The following is a 22,920-nucleotide window of genomic DNA, read 5'->3' as shown; positions in this document are numbered from 1 at the left end:
TCAGCCTTCAGTATTAAAAAGCAAACAGTTTGGAATGTTTTCTTCACAGGCATCAGTAAGATCTTTGGGAAATATGGTTAAACATACATTTTTTAGGTAATAATTCTTTGTGCTGTGACCTTATCTAGCCCGCAAAACTAAACAGACTGTACTGAGGGGGTGAAGCACCATATACTTGTTTAGTGCCATATCTTCCTCTTCATCTTCCTCCTCCTCCTCTTCTGGTGGCTGTCAAAGACACCAAGGAGCAAGACGTGGGAGACGTGTGCTTCAAGAATCTCCTCCGCAGGGAGCTACACCAGCTGTTGTGTTGGCAGCCTTGGTACTGCCTCTGGATCTTTCTTGCCTGCTCTGTCTTTCAGATAACTACTTGCTGTCAATTTTTCCTTTAATTTCAAGGCTCTTGTGTGCAGCGACAACACTGGAAACGTGTCACTAGTTATTCTCTTTTTATGTTTAGCCCACCCTTGCCTCAAGGTAACAATGATTTCAAATAACACTTTACATAAAATATTCAAGCAAACCACAGCAATATCATGTGCTAAAATTGCTACATACTGCCATTCTTTTAAACAAATTATTTTATTATTTTCAGTTTACAGATAAATACATCAAGCATTGCTGTGCAGCCACGTTTAGTGTGCCAATGCTTTATAATTTAAAGTCCTCCCCCGCTCCCCCACAATAGAAAGAAAACTCAAATGAAACCAGTATAAGAGAAGAGGAATTCAGATGTATCAGAATATGAATTAAAGCTCATATATCTGTATTTTGTTTAACTTATGACTCATCAGTATTCTCACAAAGGGCCCCCAAACAGAATAAACATTGCCTTTAAAAAACAGATCCTGCCTATTTTGTTTCTAGTTTGTTAACTAAGGGTGCGTCCAGAAAAATCTATTGGATGAGCATTTATCCTGATTTGTTTGCAGGGAGATTAGATGGCATTGGCTTTTTAATGAGCATTCATTCTGATTTGTTTGCAGCAAGGTTAGATGGACATTGTGACAAAGTAAGTGTTATCCCACACGTTCCAGTGCATTTTCCATCACTTGCCTTGTCACAAACAAGCTAGTTTGATTTGCAAGTCTTCTTAATCAACTATAATTGTGCAACCTGAATTTGCTGGTGTGGGATTGAATCCCACCCCAAAATATTGCCAAGTCTGGAAGTGCCCCAACTTGCTGCCATGCCACCGTTTATTAAACCATTCTCTAAGGGGCATCAGATAATTAATTAATCAATCCATTCATATCTCACATCTCCTCAACGGACCTCAAGGCACAAGGCAGGACAAAAATATAACAGTAAAATATTTGGAACACAACAATAAAAGATTAGCAGATTTCCATTTAGTATATTTTTGCTGTTATCAACATATATATGAAATTATAGTTTTACTACCATAATTAAATAAAATTGTTTCTGTTCCTAATGATATTATGCACCATGTTGTACATTTTTCTAACCTTGATAATGTCCATCCTGTAGGCCTTGGTTTTAGACAACCCTGTTGGAATAAACAATGTCTTTAATTAATATCCACTATACTGACAGGAAAAAAGCACTAAAGGGTTACTGTATTTATTTATTTAATTTGTTAATCACTTTTCTTCACAAAAGTGAACCTAAAGTGACTTGCAGTCAATAAGCTAGCTGGATAAGTTCCTATAAGACTTAATTTCTACTTGGAAGGAGGTGGAAAAGTTACCTCAACTGGAAGTTCACAACATTATTTTTTTAAGTCAGTGGTTGTCAGTCACAAAACAATGAGAAACGTACACTGGTAGTTTTGGTGTTGCAGAAATTCTCTCCTAAGGAAAAGGATACAGAACATGAATATATGTCTGGTACAATTTAGTCCCAGGAAGTTAAGTAGCCTTCCTGAATTGTAATTTTAGTTTATCTTTCCCAGTCTTCCTTGCTTTCTGTTGTACGCAGTAATGGCCAATGTTAAGTAAAAATTCTGGCTCCATCTGCACTATACCTTTAAAGCAGTGTCATCTCATTTTAAACAGTCATGGCTTCCATCAAACAATCCTGGGCACTAAGGGCTTTAGTGTTGTTAGGACACCTCTAATCCCCTAACAGAGCCACAATTCTCAGAGTTATTTTTAAAAAGTCAATCCCTCTTCCCAGGGAACTCTGGGAATTGTAATTCTGTTAGGGGAATAGGGGTCTCCTAAAAAACTACAGCTTCCAGGATTCTTTGGGGTAAGCCATGACTGTTTTAAAATGGTATACTACTTTAAATGTACAGTGCAGATGGGCCTCCCAGTTTAAATCTTATAGCCACTTCTGTCTTCCTTGGAATAAGACAGAGAACCTATTCTGCAACAATAACCCCTTTCAACGATGTGCAAAATTCTGTTTTTATTCCATCTCTAACATTTCGCATCCCTTAAGCTATCATCGCTCCAGATGTAGTTGAACTCCAACTCCCATCAACCCTAGCCAATAGTCCGGACTAATGGGAGTTGTAGTCCAACAACATCTGGAAGGCCACAGGTTTCTCACTCTTGCTATATATCAATTGCACCAGGGTGTGGACGGGAAAATACACTGCCATGAGCACTTTTGCATTGCAGGAACATTGCCCATATGCAGAGCTTGGAAAAGTTACTTTTTTGAACTACAACTCCCATCAGCCCCATCCAGTGGCCATGCTGGCTGGGGCTGATGGGAGTTGTAGTTCAAAAAAGTAACTTTTCCAAGCTCTGCCCATATGTGTAGCTGCAGCCCCAAGGGGAAGGGCTATATTCGAACATTCAGTCTCGCATTCAGGCCCTGTGAAGAGACGAAGGCATGAGCACTGGCAAAGCTCAGGTGGCACCATTTCTTTCTTCTCTATTACTTCCTTGCAAACACCTACCATGCATGCAGGTCAGTGACCCCTCCACACTGCTCACTTAGGGTCCCAAGGAGCCAAAGTGCGTTGCAGCATCTTTTGAAATATTCATTTTATCCACTTTTAGTTTGTTATTTATCTAACTGATAAGCGGTCAGATGATCTTGATTATTACTTTTCTTGAACTACATCTGCTTAATAAATGAAGTGTTTTTTTCCTCTGCCTCAAGTGTTCTGCATATTTAACAAGTGCTTGTATATGTTTCATTCTACTAGAATGACCTGATTATTGTCTTTCTGTTCACTTTACTATTAAAATAATTTTGTATTCTTCTGCTTTTCATGTTATATTCTGCATTTAAGTGCTTGCAACAAATGTATTAATACAATAATAATAACAGATGATGATAATGGGTATTCCATGCTGGTCCTACTCAGAGTAGACTCAGAGTAGACGTTAATAAGGATGACAGGATCATTCATTTCAATGGATCTTCTCTGAGTAGAACTTAGTTAAATATAACTCAAGATTATTAAAATCAAATCTAAATATCGCTTGAAAATCTCTCTATACAGCCTGGGAGGGCAGGCTGTAGAAAGGGAAAGGTACTCTGCTTGTACTCAAAGGAACTTTTATTATTACAGTACTTCACAATGACTCATTCTTGGTGCAGAAAACAATTTCCTAGCAAAATTTAAGCCCTGTTGAGGTGCAAGAGAACTATCCTTGTACATAAAACCAGGCACACACATTTCCCATGGCATTCCCATGCAAACCAGCTGCCCCTCTGCAGATGATGTTTTTTGCAAGCTCAGTGACAGCTCTCCAGTTCAGGAAAGCCACTATCTCACAGGTAAAACCTAGATCACTCAACATTTTTCACCCATCGCCTCCAACTGCTGCTAGGACCCCCCTCCCATCTGTGTACCAGTAATACACTATGTCTATGACTCCATTTCAAAAATTAGAAGCCAGATAATGATCATAAGTGGCAGAGGGAGAGCAAATGCTGCTTTTCAGCTTTTTATGGAGGACATTCAGTGATGAGCCTGAATATGAGTGTAATGATGAGTGTTTATTAGGTAGATTTAGTTATTCCGTTTCTGGATTATCTGTCAAAGGGATGTGTTCCTTTGAAACCTGAATACATGTAAAGTTTTTCTTTCCCACAGCCATTGTTAAGAGTTGCTTTCTTATATTTGGAGAGCCACTGCGGCGCAGTGGTTAGAGTGTTGGACTACGACAGGGTTCAAATCCCCACAGAGCCATGAAGCTCACTGTGTGGCCTTGGGCCAGTCACTGCCTCTCAGCCTCAGAGGAAGGCAATGGTAAACCCCCTCTGAATACCACGTACCATGAAAACCCTATTCGTAGGGTCGCCATAAGTCAGAATTGCCACTTCATTTTCATTTTTTCTTATATTTTATCTTACAGTGCTTTGCCCAATTGCTGTTCACTCATACTTCCTGCTCTTTGTGCACCGTTCTGTGGATTTTAGGGACATATTTTTAAAAGTTTATTTTGTAAAACAACGGTCAAACGTATATATTTAGATTAAGGCAAGTTGAATGTAGAATATGCATAAAAACCAGCCATCATGTGCATTCACTGGGTGAATGAATGAACATATTAGGGGGATGAGCAGGGCATTAGGTACATAATCTAAACAATATGTGGAACTTCCAAGTTGTGTTTATGTATTGCACACATTGAACACTGAATGTGCATAACCTCCAAGTGGAGGATATCAATACTCAAGAGTGTAAAATAGCTTTTTGACAGTCAGATATTCTGACTATATACACATTCACTGGTGAATGTGCAAAATCTTCTATTGGGACTGCTGAGTGTACATGATGAACAGTTCTTATGCAGCTTCCCCATTATCTCACATTAAACACACTATATAAACAAACAACTATGGTTTCCTACAGCCACCACTTTTTTTTTCCTGATTGTTGTCAAGGCAGGAGAGGAAGATGATTTCTGTGGGATTTTGGAACTAACGGGCTAGAAGGGAAAAAATAGTGGGGAATGAATTGTCTATTTTTTAAAAAAAAATCTGTACTACGTTTCCAATATCAATTGTTCGAGGCATTAAAAAAAAGGATTAAAAAATTAAAATATTTGTGAATTAAAACAAGATAATAAAAACATAATTTGATTAAATTAAAAATGTGTATCTAGCATTGATTCTGGGGTTTATTTTTCATGTAGGATGTCTGCTTTGATTGGAATAGGATGGGAGACTATAGCTAGAGGAATGCCATGGGCACAAAATGCACCAGCAGCAAAATATTTAAATGTATTCTTTTTCCAGACAAGCCACCAAAGGGAGCCTAGGAAATATTGTAGCTCTGTAACCTGCAATTGGCTGCACCCTCAGAATTTCTGCATGAGCTTTTTTTTGTAAGATAGTTTTTGTTTTTCTAATATTGTTAGGATTTCATTTTTGTCATTGAGTTATGAGTACAAAACTCCTTTAGACCATGGGAGACATTTCCATAACCACAAAGATCTCAATTTCTGCAGGGCAACAGTCATTCCACTGATGATGACTCTAAGACTTGTCCTGCAGATTAGAATTTAGTTGTGTGTCATAATTTTAGGCCTCCAGTTTGCAAAAACAAAGCACAATTGCGTGGGAAGAAAAAACTGAAACTGTGGAGCAAAGGCTTTTTCTAATGCTCAAGAAACTAATCTTTCTAGGGGTTCCATCAATCAGTAGACAGGATGACCATGCGAGTCCACAGGGCTAGGCTGAGACATTTTGCTATCTGAAGGCAGACAAAGGGATCTCCCTGCCCATTTCACATCCAGAAGCTGACTAGACTGGTCAGTTTAAACTCACTTCAACACTGGTGATGGGACAGCATTTTTTACCACACTGGAGGGCAGTAGGCTAGCTTAGGGAGTGCTGCACAGCTGGTTGTGTGGCATTCACTGGCTGCGTCCTCCAACACTTGCCACCATTTCTTCTCCGATATCTGCTAAGGTATCTGCCTCACTGTACCTAATGGTAGGGCTGGCTTTGGGAGTGTGAGATATGTTTCACAGCACAGTCCAAAGTCCTTTCTCCATACTCATGCCACCATCCCTATATACTCCATTGATCCCTTTCACCTCCCCTACTCTCTCCCAATCAAAGAGTGTCAAAAATATGCAGTAGCTTCTCAAGTATAGTAACTGGAACAAGTAGGGTAGAGTGGAAGGGCAGAGTTAGAGAGGCAAGAAGACACGTTCCCTTTGTACCACTCTCTGTGACTGTGAGGTTTCTTTCTCATTATTTTTCTCCGGTTCCTTTAATTCTCCCAAATCTTCTAGATGAGGCAGAGTGTATGAGAGTTGCTTTCCCTCACCCTTCCTCACTCATTGGGATGCATGGGTGGTATGGTGATGGGGAAGGAAGCTCGCATCCTGGGTTTTAGGATCAAGGGCAGCTGAACATAGCGTGCCTTGATGAAACTAGGCCAACCTCTGCCCCCCTCCCAGCCCATCTTGGGAACTGATCTGAGTTCAGTGGAAGTACTCAGTGTGTCTGTGCTTCCCTAAACCAAATCTATCCACAGCAAATTATTTGGCTAAGCATCATTTGCCAAACATTGATCCAAGATATCTCCATACCCCCAGCCTAGTGGTGCATGAATCTCTCGGGGACCATCCGTTTTTGGCAAATGCTGTTTTAATGTCCCATGTTATTTTTCTTCAAGGTTGGGGAGTCCTGACAGTCATTAGAAATCTTCTTCAGTTGTTGCCTGATTCTTTGAATCCTTGGTTAACTGCACACAGGCTGACCGGGTTCGGAAATAGAGTGTAGATAAACTAGGGAAATTAGAAAAATCTATTATTTTCTTTTAGTTCTCAAAATGTGCAAAAAAAAAAAAAAATCCCAGAGAAGACCCATCTCCAAAACAACAGCAATAGCCTAATGAGGAGTGGACTGAGCATGCTCAGTGGCTTCCAGGAGCCATGGAATGTTGAGTGTCAGAAAAGTGGAAAACTGGAACAAATGGGAGTAAAGTTAATTGTCCCCTTCCAATTTATAGTAAAGAGGAGCTCTCCTCTTAGGAAACAAGGATACATTGCAATATTTTGTTGTCATCCTCATTAGGCTTTAATTTGCATTGATGGCATTCCACTAATACAGATGTGGGGAACCTTTGGCCCTCCAGCTGTTTCTAACCTGTAACTCCCATTATCAGTGGCCGTGCTTGCTAGGGCTGATGGGAACTGTAGTTCAGAAACATCTGGAGGGCCAAAGATTCTCCATCCTTGCATTTATAAGTACTTGTACATATATATCCCCATTGCTGGCAGTGCATAATCTGTCTGAATTGCCTTGAAAGTATTAGATATGCATCCTAACCAGCATGCACCCTAATAAATATACTTGAAATTGAAAATAGATAAGAAAATTATACTTACATATGGCTTCTATATCCTTATCTCTTTTAAATTTCAGTTAAGATTTATTACGATCAGGGGGCTGGTCCAACCATAAGGAAAAACTAGACAACTTCCTGGGAAGCCAAAAACCCATGGGCACCTGTCTTAGTCTTAGCAATGTAAACATGGAATCACCAAACTTGGGACTTGCCCAGATTCAGGGTTGTAAAATTCACTCTTTGGAAAACAATTGCAGCTGTCTGATAAATGATAAAAGTAGCTTGAGGAACCATCTTACTAAGAGGTTTTTGCCTGGGTGCTTTTCAGTCTTAATTTTTACATCCCTATTCTCTTTGCTGGATAGGGGCAGCCAGCAAAGAGGGTAAGGATATAAAAACTGAAACTGAAAAGCACCCAGCAAACCATCTCCGTAACAAGCATCCTCACAATATTTTTATCATTCCTTGGGTACTACATGTTGTATATATTGGGGACGAAAGGTCTACAGACTATATTGATATTTTACAGCTTTAATTATCATTACTGACCTGCCTGAAGCTATATGAAAAAAAGGAGTGGGAGGAGAGAAGGCAGTCTTGTGAACATTTCTGTGGCTTTGTAGGGTAGCACATTACATTTTCTCATGAGAACTAGAGAGTGTTACAGGGAAAATGCTGCTTACACTTCAAGGCTACTCCCTTGGTACCCTGGAAACAAGTCTGAAAAACTGTATATTCCCATAGTCCATATCAAATCTCCAAACAGAAAGGCAGAACTGTTAACAGGTAACCAACAGCTAATGAATAGCTGTGTGTCTCAGAAGCCGCAGGTGCCATAGCAATGATGCCAACTTTTTAAAATGTAAACCACCATGCTATTTGTAATACTAGCTCTTCATTGATAAAAATGGGTTCAATGGCATATGTTGTCTTACCTACATTTCTTATTCTCTGGGACTAACAGAACAACAACTATATTCACACAGTTGCATTAAAACATCCTGGGAACTGGCTTCTACTATATTCTACCCGCTGAAGTGCTTTGTGCTCCTTTTATTGCCAGCTATCGGTTTAATTATATCATCTTGCCTGTTTTAATTTTCCTGTCCTCTGGAATCAAGAAGGCAATAGGTAAGTATGTATAAAATGTTTTGATTTTTTTTTTCTGAAGGGAGGCATGCGAGAATTGGCAACTGATGATCTGCAGCAGTGATTTGTTGGACTGTTAACAGAAATCTCTAAACTATACCTCCTGTTTGTTGATCTCAAAGCTAAGCAAATGATCTACACTGCCAATATTCTTAACCATCTATATAGTGTGCAAAATGTAGGTGAAGAATGTTGTATATCTTATTGGCACTCCAAGGATCTGGATTTGGAAGTGTTCCGACAAAATTTGCCACAAAGGTGCCATGGCAACAATCCCAAAAGTATGTATGCAAACAGCTGTGTACACTGCGGTGCTAGCTCTCGTGAGTCAAGGTGAAAAGTAACAGAAAAGCCTGAGCCTCTACTGGGGGAAAATAGCCATTTTAGTTGTATATGGCATTCATGGCAACTACACACAACAAAGCCAGGCGACGGAGTCACTAATATGGTAGAGTAGTACCACCTCCATTCCAAAAACCAAGAAGGTGAACCTCAAAAGGTGTGGAAGAATGGTGAATTTCATTCTTAAAAGCATTCCAATTTATAGTTGTTGCATCTAACACAAATGGCATGTAACAACACTCCATCAGAGGCAGCAGCCCTTTATTTGTCTTTTGAATGAGGACAGCACTTGATCTCCCCCAAAAAACAAACATAGGAACTCCTTTTATTCCGGAGACAAAGAAGAGAGAATTGCCTCTGATGAAGAGTGGTTACTCTTGAAACTTTGTTAGGCGTAACTGCAAACTGAAGAGTTCTTAAGACTAAACTATTTTAGTTAATATTTAGTAAAATAAAAACAAATACAATTAAAGTATACCATTTTATTCAGCAACCTTTTTTGAGATTCACCCATTGATTTTTCTGGCAACTGGATACAAAGAAAATTTCAAATTTATTCCAGCTTAAAGACTAACCCCACTGCATAGAGAACCATTGACTCTTATTTTATTTTATTTATTTATTGTATTTGTATACTGCCCCATAGCCGAAGCTCTCTGAGCGGTTTACAACAATTAAAAACATTATTACAAATTTAAAAATACATCTTTAAAAAGCAATTTAAAAACACATGCTAAAATGCCTGGAAGAGGAAAGTCTTGACCTGGCGCCAAAAAAGATAACGATGTTGGCGCCAGGAGCAACTCGTCAAGCAAGTTAAATTCCATAATTTGGGGGCCACCACTGAGAAGGGCCTCTCCCTTGTTGCCAGACTCCCAGCTTCCCTTGGAGGAGGCACCCGGACGAGGGCCTTGGATGTTGAGCGTAGTGTACGGGTGGGTTCACGTCAGGAGAGGCATTCCATCAGGTATTGTGGTCCTAAGCCATGTAAGGCTTTATAGGTTAAAACCAGCACCTTGAATCGAGCTCGGAAATATACAGGCAGCCAATGCAAGCGGGCCAGAATCGGTTTTATATGTTCGAACCGCCTGGTCCCTGTTACCAATCTGGCTGCTGCATTTTGCACTAGCTGCAGTTTCCGAACTGTTCTCAAAGGCAGCCCCACATACAGCGCATTGCAGTAATCTAGCTTGGAGGTTAGCAGAGCATGGACAACTGAAGCTATGTTATCCCTGTCTAGATAGGGGTGTAGCTGGGTCACCAACCAAAGTTGGTAGAAGGCACTCTGTGGCACCAAGGCTACATGAGCCTCAAGTGACAGGGATGGTTCTAGGAGAACCCCCAAGCTACGAACCTGCTCCTTCAGGGGGAGTGCAACCCCATCCAGGACAAGTTGGACATCCACCATCTGGTCAGAAGAACCACCCACTAGCAGCATCTCAGTCTTGTCTGGATTGAGCCTCAGTTTATTAGCCCTCATCCAGTCCATTGTCGCAGCCAGGTACCAGTTCAGCACATTGACAGCCTCACCTGAAGATGAAAAGGAGAAACAGAGCTGCGTGTCATCAGCATACTGATGGCAACGCACTCCAAAGCTCCGGATGACTGCACCCAACCAGATTCTGCCTGACAAACGTGTTACTGACAATTTGTAATCTTTTGAATAATATCAATAACATCATCACTTTGAAGGAAGAATTTAAACAAGCATCCCCTGATGAAGGCTATATGTGATTAGCTGAAACGCATTGGGCTTTTTATACATTTTTTATTTATAAAAACGGAATAAAATTGTGACTTTTTATTGTATTGTTTTGTCATTCTGGGCACCTCCCTCCAACTATTTCCTGAGCAATGTTCCCCAAGCACCACCTTCTGGAGCCGACCCACCAAGTAGGAGTGGAATCACTGTCATGCAGTACCTCCCACTCCCAACTCAGCTAGTCTTCCCAGAAGGATACCATGGTCAATGGTATCGAAAGCCGCTGAGAGATCAAGGAGAATCAACAGAGTCGCACTCCCCCTGTCTCTCTCCCGACAGAGGTCATCATACAGGGCGACCAAGGCTGTTTCTGTGCCAAAACCAGGCCTGAAACCCGACTGAAATGGATCCAGATAATTGGTCTCATCCAAGAGTGTCTAGAGCTGGCCCGCAACCAATCGTTCAAGGACCTTGCCCAGGAATGGAACATTTGCTACTGGCCTATAGTTATTAAGACTTTCTGGTTCCAGGGAGGGTCTCTTCAGGAGTGGTCCCACTACCGCCTCTATCAGGCAGCCGGGGACCACCCCCTCTTGCAGAGACGCATTAATCACTTCCCTGGCCCAGCCGGCTGTTCCATCCCTGCTAGCTTTTATTAGCCAAGAACGGCAAGGATCCAGCACAGAAGTGGTTGCACGAACCTGTCCAAGCACCTTGTCAACGTCCTCAAGCTGTACCAACTGAAACTCATCCAAGAAATCGGGACAAGGCTGTGCTCTGGATACCCCGCTTGATTCACCTGCTATAACACTGGAGTCTAAGTCCTGGTGGATGCTAAAGATTTTATCCTGGAAGTGTTTTATACAACATTATGGGAAGGATTGGTTCTCATTAAATTCTATGAAACAAAGTACTGTAACGATACTAAAAACTGCATTGCTGTTGGGAACACCTGAGCCTACAGAAGAGCTGTAACTCAGTGACAGAGCCAGGGCTGGCGCCAAAGGGCGGCCAGGTCAGGCCCTGGCCAAGGACCCCACGGCCCACAGGCCCCCCTGAAGGGCCCCTCATTAGGGCAGGAAAGTAGAGCTCCCCTTCTGCAATCCGCGGCAGGCTCCCTGCAGTGGATTGCAGAGAGGGATCTGCCAGGCTGCCTGCCCACTTGCTCGCTCTAACTACCTGTCTTCTGCTGCTGCACGCGCAGGGCTGCCATCAACCAATATGGCGGCAGAGGCTTCTTTAAGGGGCTGATGCTCCTACCACCATCTTGCTTGATGGCAGGCATGGGGGCACGTGCACGTAGTATGCATGCAAACCAGCAACCAAGATGGTGGCAGAGGCATCAGGCCCTTAGGGAAACCTCGGTCACCATCTTGGTTGATGGCAAGCTTGCGCAGCACAACAGGCCCCGGCCTGATGCTGGCCGTGGCGACCAGCATTTACCTCAAGGGACAGGTAGGCGGGGAGTGTTGCAGGCGGCCGTCGCGGGCCTGAGTGGCAGTTGAGGGGTGTGTGCCTGGGAGCTCCTCCCGTGATCCGTGTTGCACATCTCGGGAGCGCTACCTGCCCACCCTAAGGAGGCGCCCTTTAGAGAGAGGTAGGTGATGTGTGCGTGCGCCAGGGCAGGCTGGTGCCTAAGGGCCCTGGTATGCCTGGCGCTGGCCCTAGACAGAGCAGCTGCTTTGCATGCAGAAGTTCCCAGGTTCAATCTCCAGTATCTCTAGGTAGGGCTGGGAAGGGCTCCTGCCTGAAACCCTGGAGAGCCGTTGCCAGTCAGTGTAAACGATACTAAGCTGGACCAATGGTCTGACTCAGTATAAGGCAGCGTCCTATGTTCCACCCAGTGAACTGGGATCAGTAATCAAGATTTAGTCCTCCCACCATCTGAAGATGCCCCTTAATTTTTCGACTCTCATGAGAATTCCTGCTCTCATGAGAAAAATAAAACATTGCACTTGGGAACATTGTTACAAATAGACCAGAAGCTGCCCTTTGCCCCTAGGTGGCCTTGTCCCCACAGAAGTCAGGGAAACAAGGTACTCCCCTATGCAGCGTGTACAGAGAAGCACTGGATACTCCTGGCATCTCTAAAACATATAGTCCTACCCTGGAGCATATTGATTGTAATTTTCTGTTTTTTTTAAAAAAAAATGTAGTTACAGGCATATCAAAAAAAGCCAGTAAATTGGTTTCCATTGTATTTTTTCCCTTTTCGTTTTCATTAATTACAATATAGAAATATGATGCAAAACACATACACATTCCATTCATTCAAAGAAAACTAATTCATAGGTTAATACACTAAGGTTAATAGAAACAGAGAAAAGGAGCGTACATCATCAAGGAATTTATCACTCCAATGATGACAGGGAGCATTCTTTTTATTTTCTTACCATTTTATCATTTTCAGTTGCTCTTGGATAAGAACTAAGCTTCATTATCTCTGCCATATAAAAAAAACCACACCAATCAGTTGGGGGGCAAAGCATATTTCTTTTTCAATGTGAAGCTTTATTTTCACAGAAGAAAGAAGATAATTTATCATTTCTGCATTGTTCTTGTCCACACTGCCTTTGAAGTTTTTTTTTTTTGAAAACTTGAAAGGATCCATCGGATGTTTATACCCTGCAATTTGTTCAATATCCTAAAAAGCACCCAAAACTTCCAATTTTCTCACATTTGCAAAATAGCCGTGTACTTGGCCTTTATTACCAGCAATGAGCATGAGACAAAAGTCATAAGCCAATTTTAATGTCAGGGAGTTAGGTACAATTGATGTAATGTCTTTTAAAAGTTCTATTTTAAATTTATCACAATCAGTTTCCCCCCCTCCATAAACTTCATAACCACTGCCAGACTTTGGTAGTCATGTTCTGGGTTAACGTCTTTCTCATTTTTTCTGAAAAGTCAGGATACCATCAGATTTAATAATCAAGAGTATTCCATTTGTCTTACCTGCTAGTGCTTTACACTGGTAGAAGAATAAATTCTCCACTTGTGCTCTCTAACTGGGCCATTTTTCCAATAATGGCATGACTAATTTGGGGGGGGGGAGAAATAAATCATCAACATCTAATACTACAGGGATTTTGCGACAGGAATTGAAATAAAGAGATAGATTTATTTCAGTTAAGGAATTAAACTAAGGCCACAACTCAAATGTTGTGACATACAAACTAAGGCTGCATAGGGAAGTGAGACAATGTGCGGGAAAACTATAATTCTCAATCAGGTTCCTAAGCTTGTCCTTACTGGGTGAAGCTACCCTGCAGGGAAGTCAAGCTGGGCTTAAGGCCAGCTTGTTTCTCCCTGCCACACCCCTTAGGGTAAGGTGGGAGGTATTCTCCAAGTAAGTGACACAAGTTAACCCCAACAGTGACACATACCTCACTCCCAAGACCTCAGAGTCCTGACAGTAATTCTCTGGACTCATTATTCATCTAAAAGTGCCTCAAGGTACTCACAATTCCTATCCACCTCCTCCTTTTCCCACACACACCTGTCTCCACTTAGTCCTTCTTCCCTCACTGCTCTATTAGCAGAGCTTCCCTATGCAAACCAACAAGGAAAATGTTATTCCCAATATCTGAGAGATGAACATCATTTGGCCTATAAACTCCTCTCTACTTTGTACTGTATTGGGGTGACTTGATTATCCCATCCCAATTCTGCTGTAATGCTATTCCCATTTCCCTGCTGACCTTTTTACCTGCTTTATTCAAAGCTTTGGGGTTTTCCAATATCCTCCAACACCTCTTGTGCAGAATGTTTGACCACAGAATGACCACCCCGGGCTATCTGTTTAACCAGTTCCAAGTCTTGCAAAGCCTGCAGTATTAAAGCCTTCCCTTTCAACAGGCCAAGGTCATTGCCACCAGTGTGAATCACAAGCACATGCAGCTACCCTGTTAGAAGATGGTAGGCAAGAGCTTGTCCCATGTCAAACTCTGTCTGCCCAGCCACTGAACAGTGGCCCTCTCACTAAGGCCCACCTGTGTCCCCATGCTAGAACACATTGCTCTGTGGCTGACTCAAAACACCACACTGTGGCCTGCAATGAGGTCTCTGATGCATGCCCCTCCATCCCAGCCACCTGTGCAAAAATTGACAACATCAGTTATCCTGGAGCATTTACAGACTTGCCATCTTCTGTTTAAATGGCCTCACATAAGCCTTATAAGTTGCAGACTTCCACCTGCCAATAAGTTGAATGCCCTCCTGTGGCATTCCCATGTGAGCCGGTGTAGTTGCTGCTCCAATTCTGCATGAATGAGTGCAGAAACTGGAAGTACTGATGCCCAAGGCACACAAGGCCTCTCGTTACTGTCCAGAATTGGAACCTACTAAGGGAGGAACCATTCGTATGAATAAAAGGTTTCCCAGGGGGCTCCCCTCTAACCCTAACAGACTCCTCCTTCAGGGCCCTCACTGGACACAGATTTATATCGCAGCAAAAGTATAACTCTACCACCGAACCATGCCCTCACTGGTCAGTTTTAGACCTGCATACCCTGATGTGAATCTTCCCTTCTACAATCCCCAGATCCCCAAACTGAAGGGCCCCAGGGACGTATTGAGCTTAGATCTCGCTACTAATAGTCCCATCCTAAAAGCCCCACAGAAGCTGCTACATGAAACAGTGCCACTCCGCAAGGTGAATTAGAAAGAATAACTCACTGCAGCTTCATTCGCATCAATAAGGAGAGTGAAATAGGCTCCTGTCTGTTAGGCTGAACCACACAAAGATGGGGATGGAGCTATGCAGAGGGCCTTGTATACCTTATGCCCATTCCTCCCAGATTTGTGTTCCTGCGCAGAAGACTTTTAGTTTTGGACAGAGGAGCGGTATTCTGTACCACTTGTTCAAATGATACAATAGTTTCTCCTATGATAAAATTCTTCAAAACACTAAAACTCTTCTTTTCCCAGTAAGACATATCCCTTTAAATATCTTAATTATGAATTTGTTCATTATAGTAACAAGATATATACAGATATACCCAGAGCTGATTTGAAATTATATTTAGCCCGCAGTGTAAATTGCCTGGACAGATGGTGTTTCCATTATTATTTTTTAACTATTTCTATCCTCTTGGGCAGAAGAATTGTTGCAGCATCTATCTGCAATAATTTCATAAGAATCTGCACTCCAAACCCATAAAAAAAGCTAGAAACCTTATTTTTGTCATGCCAGCTTTCCACAGACAGGGATCATCTGGTGTGGGAGAACATTCAAAGGTAATCTCCCCACTTAAGAGTCTGAAGTGGTACAGTCCAAGAAAGAAGGACTCTACCATATGATATTTCTCAATGCGCAGTTTTGTTCTTTCTGGCTTAATACACAACAAGCTTTTTAAAGAAAGAGCCTACTTTCACTGGATTCTTGGACAGACAAAGGTAGGGGTCTGCAAGAGTGGAGGAAAGGGAAGAGACCAGTTTTGAAATGAAAAGGGAACATAATGACAACTGTATCTCTCTATCAAAATGTGGGTTTTATAGGTGCCTGAGTGAGACTAGTGAGGGTGAAAGTGAGATCTTTTTGTTGATTTTTGTTGGTTATTTTATTTTTAAAATACAAAAGGATTAGATGGTTTGTTGGTTATTTAATGTTTTATTTTATTTTTAATAATTTAATTTTTATATTATATTTTTTAGTTTGTATATTGATTTATACAAAATACACCTCTATAACCAACATGTTTCTTGTAAACTGCTTATGGGCATTCTTACAATGAAGAGGTACAGTATATAAATGTTTAATAAATAAAAACATTGGCTCTAATTTTTGAAAGATACCCAGATTGTCTATGTTAGTATATATAACTAGTAAAAGTAGTGTGTATTCTGCATAGGTACATTCTTAAATTGGGGGTGGGGGCCTTGCAAGTGCAGGAGATCCCAATCAGTTTCCCAGCATCTCTAGTGAAAAGGATCTCGCAGAATAGTACTGGGAAGCACCTCTATCTGCCTAAGATCCTAGGAAACTGCTGCCATTCAGAGTAGACAATTGAATCATAAGAGTTGGAAAGGGACCTTGAGGGTAGGCCATCAAGCCCAAGCTCCTGCTCAGTGCAGGACAAAAACTCCAAAATCCACAGTTAAGCAATACCTTTATTAGGATCAACAGAAACATCACTAAATAGTAGCAAGCTTTTGCATTTATATTCAATTCCAAGATGGAGACTGCAGGCTAAATAAGTCTCTGCTGGATACTACAGATATCAGGTTACAAGTCTAGGATTCTGGAACAAAGAAGCAATGGCTGCCTGCCATTTTTGAAAGCATAAAGGCTGCCTGTTACCCAGATCTGTCCCATGCTTTATGCTTAATTTAGGTTGCTCCTAATAATGGCATTGCCCAACTGTGGATTTTAAAGTTTATACAAAAATGTACACATCACCTCCTCTGCTTATTTCAGGCATCTGACAAAGTAGGTTCTTACCTTCAAAACATCCTGTCGCTGTAAACTAGTTAAGGAGTCAACTCATACCTGGAAGATCCACTGATTTAAATTCAGCTTACTACAGTACTAAATAATTGAGTTTAGGACTAGAGTAGAAGTCATTCTGTGCAAGTACAGCTACAATCCTATACACGCTTATCTGAGAGCAAACTCCATTGAACTTGGACTTATTTCTGAACAAACTTCTTAGGACTGAGATTCATTATGATTGAACAGCAGTGTTTTGGCTTGCATTGAGATGAGCTGGAATAATATGGTTTGTGCATGCAAGTATATTAATTTACATGAACAATGGAATAAGCCTGGTTCTTTTGCTGCTTGGGGAAATTGTGTTTTCTCTCTCTATTTTTTGACAGAATCAAACATTGTAAAATTTCTTTCCTGCATTTAAAAATTAATTCAAGCAGCTGAATACATCTGCAAGGTATGCCAACCTTAAAAGCCACAATGAATTGTCAAATGATGCTGCTTATGTTGATGATTTATATCTCAGGAATTCCAAAACTTCATGTCAACGTTCAAACAGCTTTGTGAGCACTTTTCCATCTCACCCCTGTGTGCAACAATAGAGTTTTGTGTTCAGAACCCATATCTATAAAGAGAACCTCAAAGCATCTCAAATTAAGAGCCCTAGCTTTTATGAAGTCAACAGTTTTCACACTGGTTTGTAGAACTGAATGTAGGACTTAACTCATATATTTGGAGGCTAGTGCTCCTCTGTGGAGAAAGCAATGAATACAAATTGCATTTGGAACAACTTTGGAAACAAGATGGATCAGCCCATTTTCTCTTCCCATCATAGATGCTGCATCATCCATTGTTAGATCAACACGGTTGCTCACATTATTTCATTTTCTACCATGAAGCTGTCCAAAGCTTTGAAAACTGCTGCGGTTGTTAGTTCTTTACTGAATGACATTTCTTCTGCAATTTCTTCTTCCCATACATATCTCACATATGCAAGAAGAACAACATGCTTGGACACATCTGTTGGCTCATCTAAATGTATTGCAAAATGCTTGCTTTGTTTTATATGCTGAACTATGCATTTTTAAATTGTCAGAAAGACTTTTTGGCAACAGTGGTGTCTGATAAAGATAAACTTTTCGGCTTTGTAGCTGCTGCCTCACCAAGCATTTCAGTGCCAGTATCAATGGCAGCTGGCAATATAAAGTTTTTCTATAATTGTATAGTCTCTTTTTGCTTTTGCAATGTGGAATGAGTCAAGAAATTAGACTTTCAGTAATTTTCTACTGAGTTTTCTTGATCTCCAAAAGCTGGTTGTGCATTTTTTGAAATAAACCAAGTGTTGTTTTTTAAACTGGCATGTTCTGTTGCTAAATGCCTCAACAACTTTCATGGCTTCAAACTTTCATTTGCTAGCATCTCACCACATATCACACACAGAGGTATTGGTATGCTATTTTTTTCAATACAAATGAACCCATATTTTATGAACTGTTGGTCAAACTTTTGAACCTTTTTAGCAGTTGTGTCCTTTCTTTGCTTTTGGTTTTTTTTCCTCTTCAGTGAAGCCTGTGCTTGATGTTAAGCAAGAAGGTGTTTGTGCTTTCTTACAAAAAATGCATCTATGGCATCCAACAGGATTCAACTCTGCCTCATCTTCTGTCTGTCTTCTCACTTTCTGTAACTGTCTCGGTCACCTCCTGGTGCCTTTTTTTCACCCTACTTTCTTGCACTTTCTGTCTTCAGTCACCAGCCTTGCCTTTTTCTCTCATCTCACTTTCCACCTTCTCCTTGCCTCCACCTTGAAGTGTTTTAGTTATTCCTTTCTCTGCTGCCACTTTTTCTCTTGTCCACAATCCTCTCACCTTCCACTTTCTCTTGTCATCTTCTTTGCCCCTTCTCTGTCACTTGATCTCTTGCCTCATATTCTTTCACAGTTTTTTTTATCACCAGCTATCTACCTGTTAAGAACATAAGAACAGCTGCTGGATCAAGCCAGTGGCCCATCTAGCCCTACATCTGCTAGATGCCTGTGAGAAACCTGCAAGTAGGATTTGAGCACAAGAGCATTCTCCCCTCCTGTGGTTTCCAGCAACTGGTATTAGCCATTGACAGACTTATTCTCCATGAATTTGTCTAATCCTTTTTTAAAGCCATCCAGATTGGTGGCAGTTTGCAATGTCTTGTCATTTGACAATTCTTTTAAAAGCCAACTAGATAAAAACACTCATTTTTATTTCAAACCAACAATGAAACAGTAAGGTTGCCATCATATGGACACTTACTTGCAAGTAAATCCCTTTAAAATGAATATACCTTACTTGCTTACCAACGTAATTAAGGTTCTCCTTACCTAGAGAGCTGAGTCTTCTCCCACTTTCTTGCTTTTTTCTCTTTTTCTATCAACTTCTGTGAATGTCTGTCACAACCACCTCTCTGCCTTCCCCTTCCTAGTGTCACCTTGCCTGAAATCAAAGGTACAAAAAAATAAATCTGGGGAAAGGTCAAGCATCCTTAGAACACAATACAGGGGTCAGTTGCTCTTCTTTTTAAAAAGTTTTTTAATATTATTCAATATACAAAGAAAAAACCCTCCCCACAGTTTTATTCAATATTTAAAGAACCCCTCCCCACAAATCCAACAATTATAAAAATAAACAATGGCTCTTAGTGGCAAATAACATCACAATCAGCAAGTCTACATCTTCTGTGACCACACAAATAGTCAAAAGTGTATGATGGTTAAGACAGCAAGCCAGATGTTCCTGCTAAGACCAGAGTTGTCATTTTTACTCATAAAAGCAATAAAGCAGAATCAGCCAGTGACAAATGAGGTGGCAGCGTGGGTATTGTTTTTCTGCCTAAGAAGCAATTTTTTTTTATTCTTTCAGTTTTCAATGTCGGCATTTTACAGCAATGAAATAGTAAGGTTGTCATCGTATGCACACTTACTTGCGAGTGAATCCCATTAAAATGAATATGCCTTGCTTCTGAGTAGACATGCATAGGACTTGCTCATTAAGCCTCCTTGCAAGATGAAAATGTGTGTCATCAGCACTGGAGAAACCTCCCCACCAAAAAGAGCATCCTGGCTGTGTGTGCAGGAAGAAGCCATGGAACCAATGGAGGAAGCCAGTACGCAGGCCCTCTTCTGCTCCTAACGGCGGGAAAACACAGATGGCGCGCAATGGCACGCCACGCAATCCTAGCCGCAGACAGAGTGGCAGCGGGAACCCCCCCTCCATCAATTGTTGATATCGATAGCGGTCGGAGAAGGTCAATAAGTCGAAGGGGCAAGGGAATCACTGCGCACGCAGCCGAAAGGAGCAAACGGCGGCAGCCGCAAGCGGATAAAATAGAAGTGCCGCCTCTGAGGAAACCGCCGCTCCGTATCCCCTCTGAAAGGGAGGAAATGGAGCAACAGAAGAGAAGGTGGTCACAACGGCACAATGTCCAAGTCGCTGCAACCACTGGTACGACAAATGGCAGACATGCAATAAGCGGGAAGCAGAAACCGCCGAGCCACCAGCCGTCTCAGCACAAGTCGCACTCCCTCAAACAACAGAACCGCTGAAATCAGCCAGCGGCCAACAAACCCTGCCCTAAGGAACATGAACAGGACGCAGTGAAAGGAAAAAAAATGCTATTCACTAAGTAACTGAAAGGAACGCAGGCTGGCACCCAGGGAACCACCAGTAGTGTCAAATTCAGAAGTGTAGGATCCCTTCATCATAGTCACACTACGCCCGTCACAGCCACGCTCCTTTTCCTACTGTCCCTTCTCTCCTTGTTCTCGCTGTCATATTGCAAGTCCACACTCCACGACAACAGAGGCCCCTAGGAGCAAGATCAGCATGACGGGAGGCTGTGGGTTAGCTACTGAGAAGAGTCTTCTCAATGGCTGACACACCTCCTTTCACGCTGATTGCCTCCAATCAGCATGAAAGGGCAAGGTCTCTTTTCAGTGGCTAACACATTCCTTTTTCATGCTGATACGCAGGGACCTGGCTGGAACCCTGCTCCCAAAAAAGTAACGGGTCTACGATCCCGGCTACCCTGACCGATTGCACCTCTGGGAATCAGAACCATACATCCACACAAAGAGAAATAGAACTACTAAAAACTCACAAATATGGAGATATAAGGCTCAGAAGGAAGAGCCTCTGCAGAAAGCTTAGATTTGGTGGGCGGGACAACTCCCCCTGGAGAGGAGGCGAAAGAAAGGTTTTGTGCCGTCCACCTTGGAGTCGCGCAAGAGGTGAAAGACCGATGCATTTTCTACCTGATTATGCTTCAGTCTCTCCTCTAAAGAGTTTAATTGAAGAGGGAAAATTTTAGAGAGTGGAATACTGAAAGAGGTAAAATTAGAAGGGAGACGAGGAGGGAAGTGACACTAGGAAAAGGGCAAACTGGGACTAGAAAAATAATGAAAGACAAGAATGAGTGTAACCCATACGCAGAAGCGTTCAAGTTAACTGGTGGTTTAATAAAAGAATGGTCTTCCACTATTTATTTATTTTAAACCTTATATCGTGCCTAATTTTAAAAGGAAATTCAAGATGGTTAACACATTAAAACCATAACAGTAAGATATAAAACAATCCACATCTCAATTCCAAACCAAACAACAGAAAAGGAGGGGTGGGAGGGCAATTAGCACATCCCTACAAACCACAATAGTGATTCCGAAGTTGCTTCCAGAGTTAACACAGTGGTGGAAATGATGTCCAGGAGATGCCTGCTGTGTTGGACGTCGGTTTTGGTACTGTACAACTATGGAAGAGTTTTAGGCTTACTTGGGAGTAAGTCCCACTGAGCGCAGTTCCGCATGCTTTCCGCACACCTCTGAAGTCTGAACTGTACGAAAGCGTTCAAGGGGGCGGGGCACGGAGGAAAAGACTTAATAGCACAGCCCTGTACAGGTCTGCTCAGAAGTAAGCCCTGCGGAGCTGAATAGAAATTGCTCCCAGTTAAGTGGGCATAGACTTGCAGCCTTAAGCAGAGAAACGACAGAACAAGGAAGCGGCGACCGACAACTCACTTTGTTAAGTCCCGAATAAACCTCAATGAAGTCCGCCCAGAAAATCTGTAGGAGTGTGGGACGCAGAATGGCCTCCGAAGCTCGCAAAAGGTACAATTCGGGCCGATAGAAATGCATTAAAATCAGTTCGAATACCATTCTGCGTCCCGGGAGGGGAGGGTGGCTTGGAGTCATTCCAACAGCCTTTCCCCCAAAGCGGCTTTGGTGACACTATTCAGAAGTAAAGTGGGCCTTGGCGTGGTTTGTTACCCGAGAAGCAAAGAAGAAAAAAGGGGTGGGGGAGACAGTGCAGAGGCTCCTCCTCTTTCCCTTTTCAGCTCCAGCAGCACCAGCTCTGCGCGCGCTCTTCTTTCCTTCTCCCTTCCCCCGCCCCGCATCCCCATCCCTTTTCTCGAGTTGGGCCGCTGCCGGGCACTCCCATTCATGCCGCTGTGCTCTATTCCAGGCGGTAGCCGCCACCCCCGCCCTTGCGCTGCCCACGCCAGGATCTGCGTCACGCGGCCGTGTGTGGGAGGGAGGAGCAGGATCGCGGTGCAGGAGGGAGCGAGAGCGGAATCTCCTCATGTGACGGCGCGGGAGGGGGCCGTGGATGTGCGGGCAGAGGAGAAGGGAAGGAGGCGGCGGTGGAGGAGGAGGAGGCTGCTGCTTCTACCGCCGCCGCCGGTCCCTACCTGCAGCCCTGCAACAGCCGCCGCTGCCGCTTGTCCCGGGTTCGGGGGCTGCTGGGCAGACCGGAGCCAGGGGGGCGGAAGCCAGCTCGCCTACCGATGGGAAGGGAGAAGGCTGGCCGCGGGCGAGGGGGACACTGGCCATAAGTTCTGGACAACATCCCTATCCGGCTCAGGAAGGACCAGGGCAATCAGCAATAGAAGCCGCCTCCCCTGCAGGAACAGCGTCCTGCAGAGAAGTAAGTAGGGACCCTCGTGGCCGGTGATCGCGCGTAGATAGGTCCAAAGTTGTTGCTGTCGCTTTGTACGTAGGCTGCTCGGCGCTGAAAGCGCACAGGTATGGGACCGTGGAGA

At 42.6% G+C, this 22,920-nt stretch overlaps 1 protein-coding gene and 1 long non-coding RNA gene across 7 annotated transcripts in view; one reads left to right on the top strand and one right to left on the bottom strand.

The window, feature by feature from the left end:
- Positions 1–670: 670 nt before the first annotated feature.
- On the bottom strand, positions 671–22,271 carry LOC133376314 (uncharacterized). Of its 5 annotated transcripts, XR_009760446.1 has the most exons (6): positions 22,148–22,271; positions 19,211–19,322; positions 12,821–12,870; positions 6,474–6,671; positions 1,712–1,814; positions 671–1,510 (listed from the first exon to the last, which is right to left on the bottom strand). It is a non-coding gene; the product is annotated as an uncharacterized LOC133376314 (long non-coding RNA). The 5 variants fall into 5 exon arrangements; XR_009760445.1 differs by lacking the exon at positions 12,821–12,870; XR_009760448.1 differs by lacking the exons at positions 12,821–12,870; positions 22,148–22,271 and adding an exon at positions 21,530–22,141.
- The window catches only part of NAB1 (NGFI-A binding protein 1), a 55,344-nt gene continuing 54,194 nt past the window's right edge, over positions 21,771–22,920 (top strand). The window contains exon 1 of one of the 2 annotated variants that reach the window (XM_061608205.1): positions 21,771–21,988. Coding sequence is in view for 1 of the 2 variants with exons in the window: in XM_061608204.1 (XP_061464188.1) it covers positions 22,488–22,805 (318 nt within the window). In the remaining variant the exon portion in view is untranslated. Of the gene's footprint in view, positions 21,989–22,258; positions 22,806–22,920 lie in introns of those variants that run through there. The other variant, XM_061608204.1, reaches the window with a different exon arrangement.

This window comes from Rhineura floridana, chromosome 2 (assembly GCF_030035675.1).
Source record: "Rhineura floridana isolate rRhiFlo1 chromosome 2, rRhiFlo1.hap2, whole genome shotgun sequence".
NCBI lineage: Eukaryota > Metazoa > Chordata > Lepidosauria > Squamata > Rhineuridae > Rhineura > Rhineura floridana.
The sequence above is the reverse complement of the archived record's forward strand: the minus strand, read 5'-3'. Positions and strand labels throughout refer to the sequence as shown.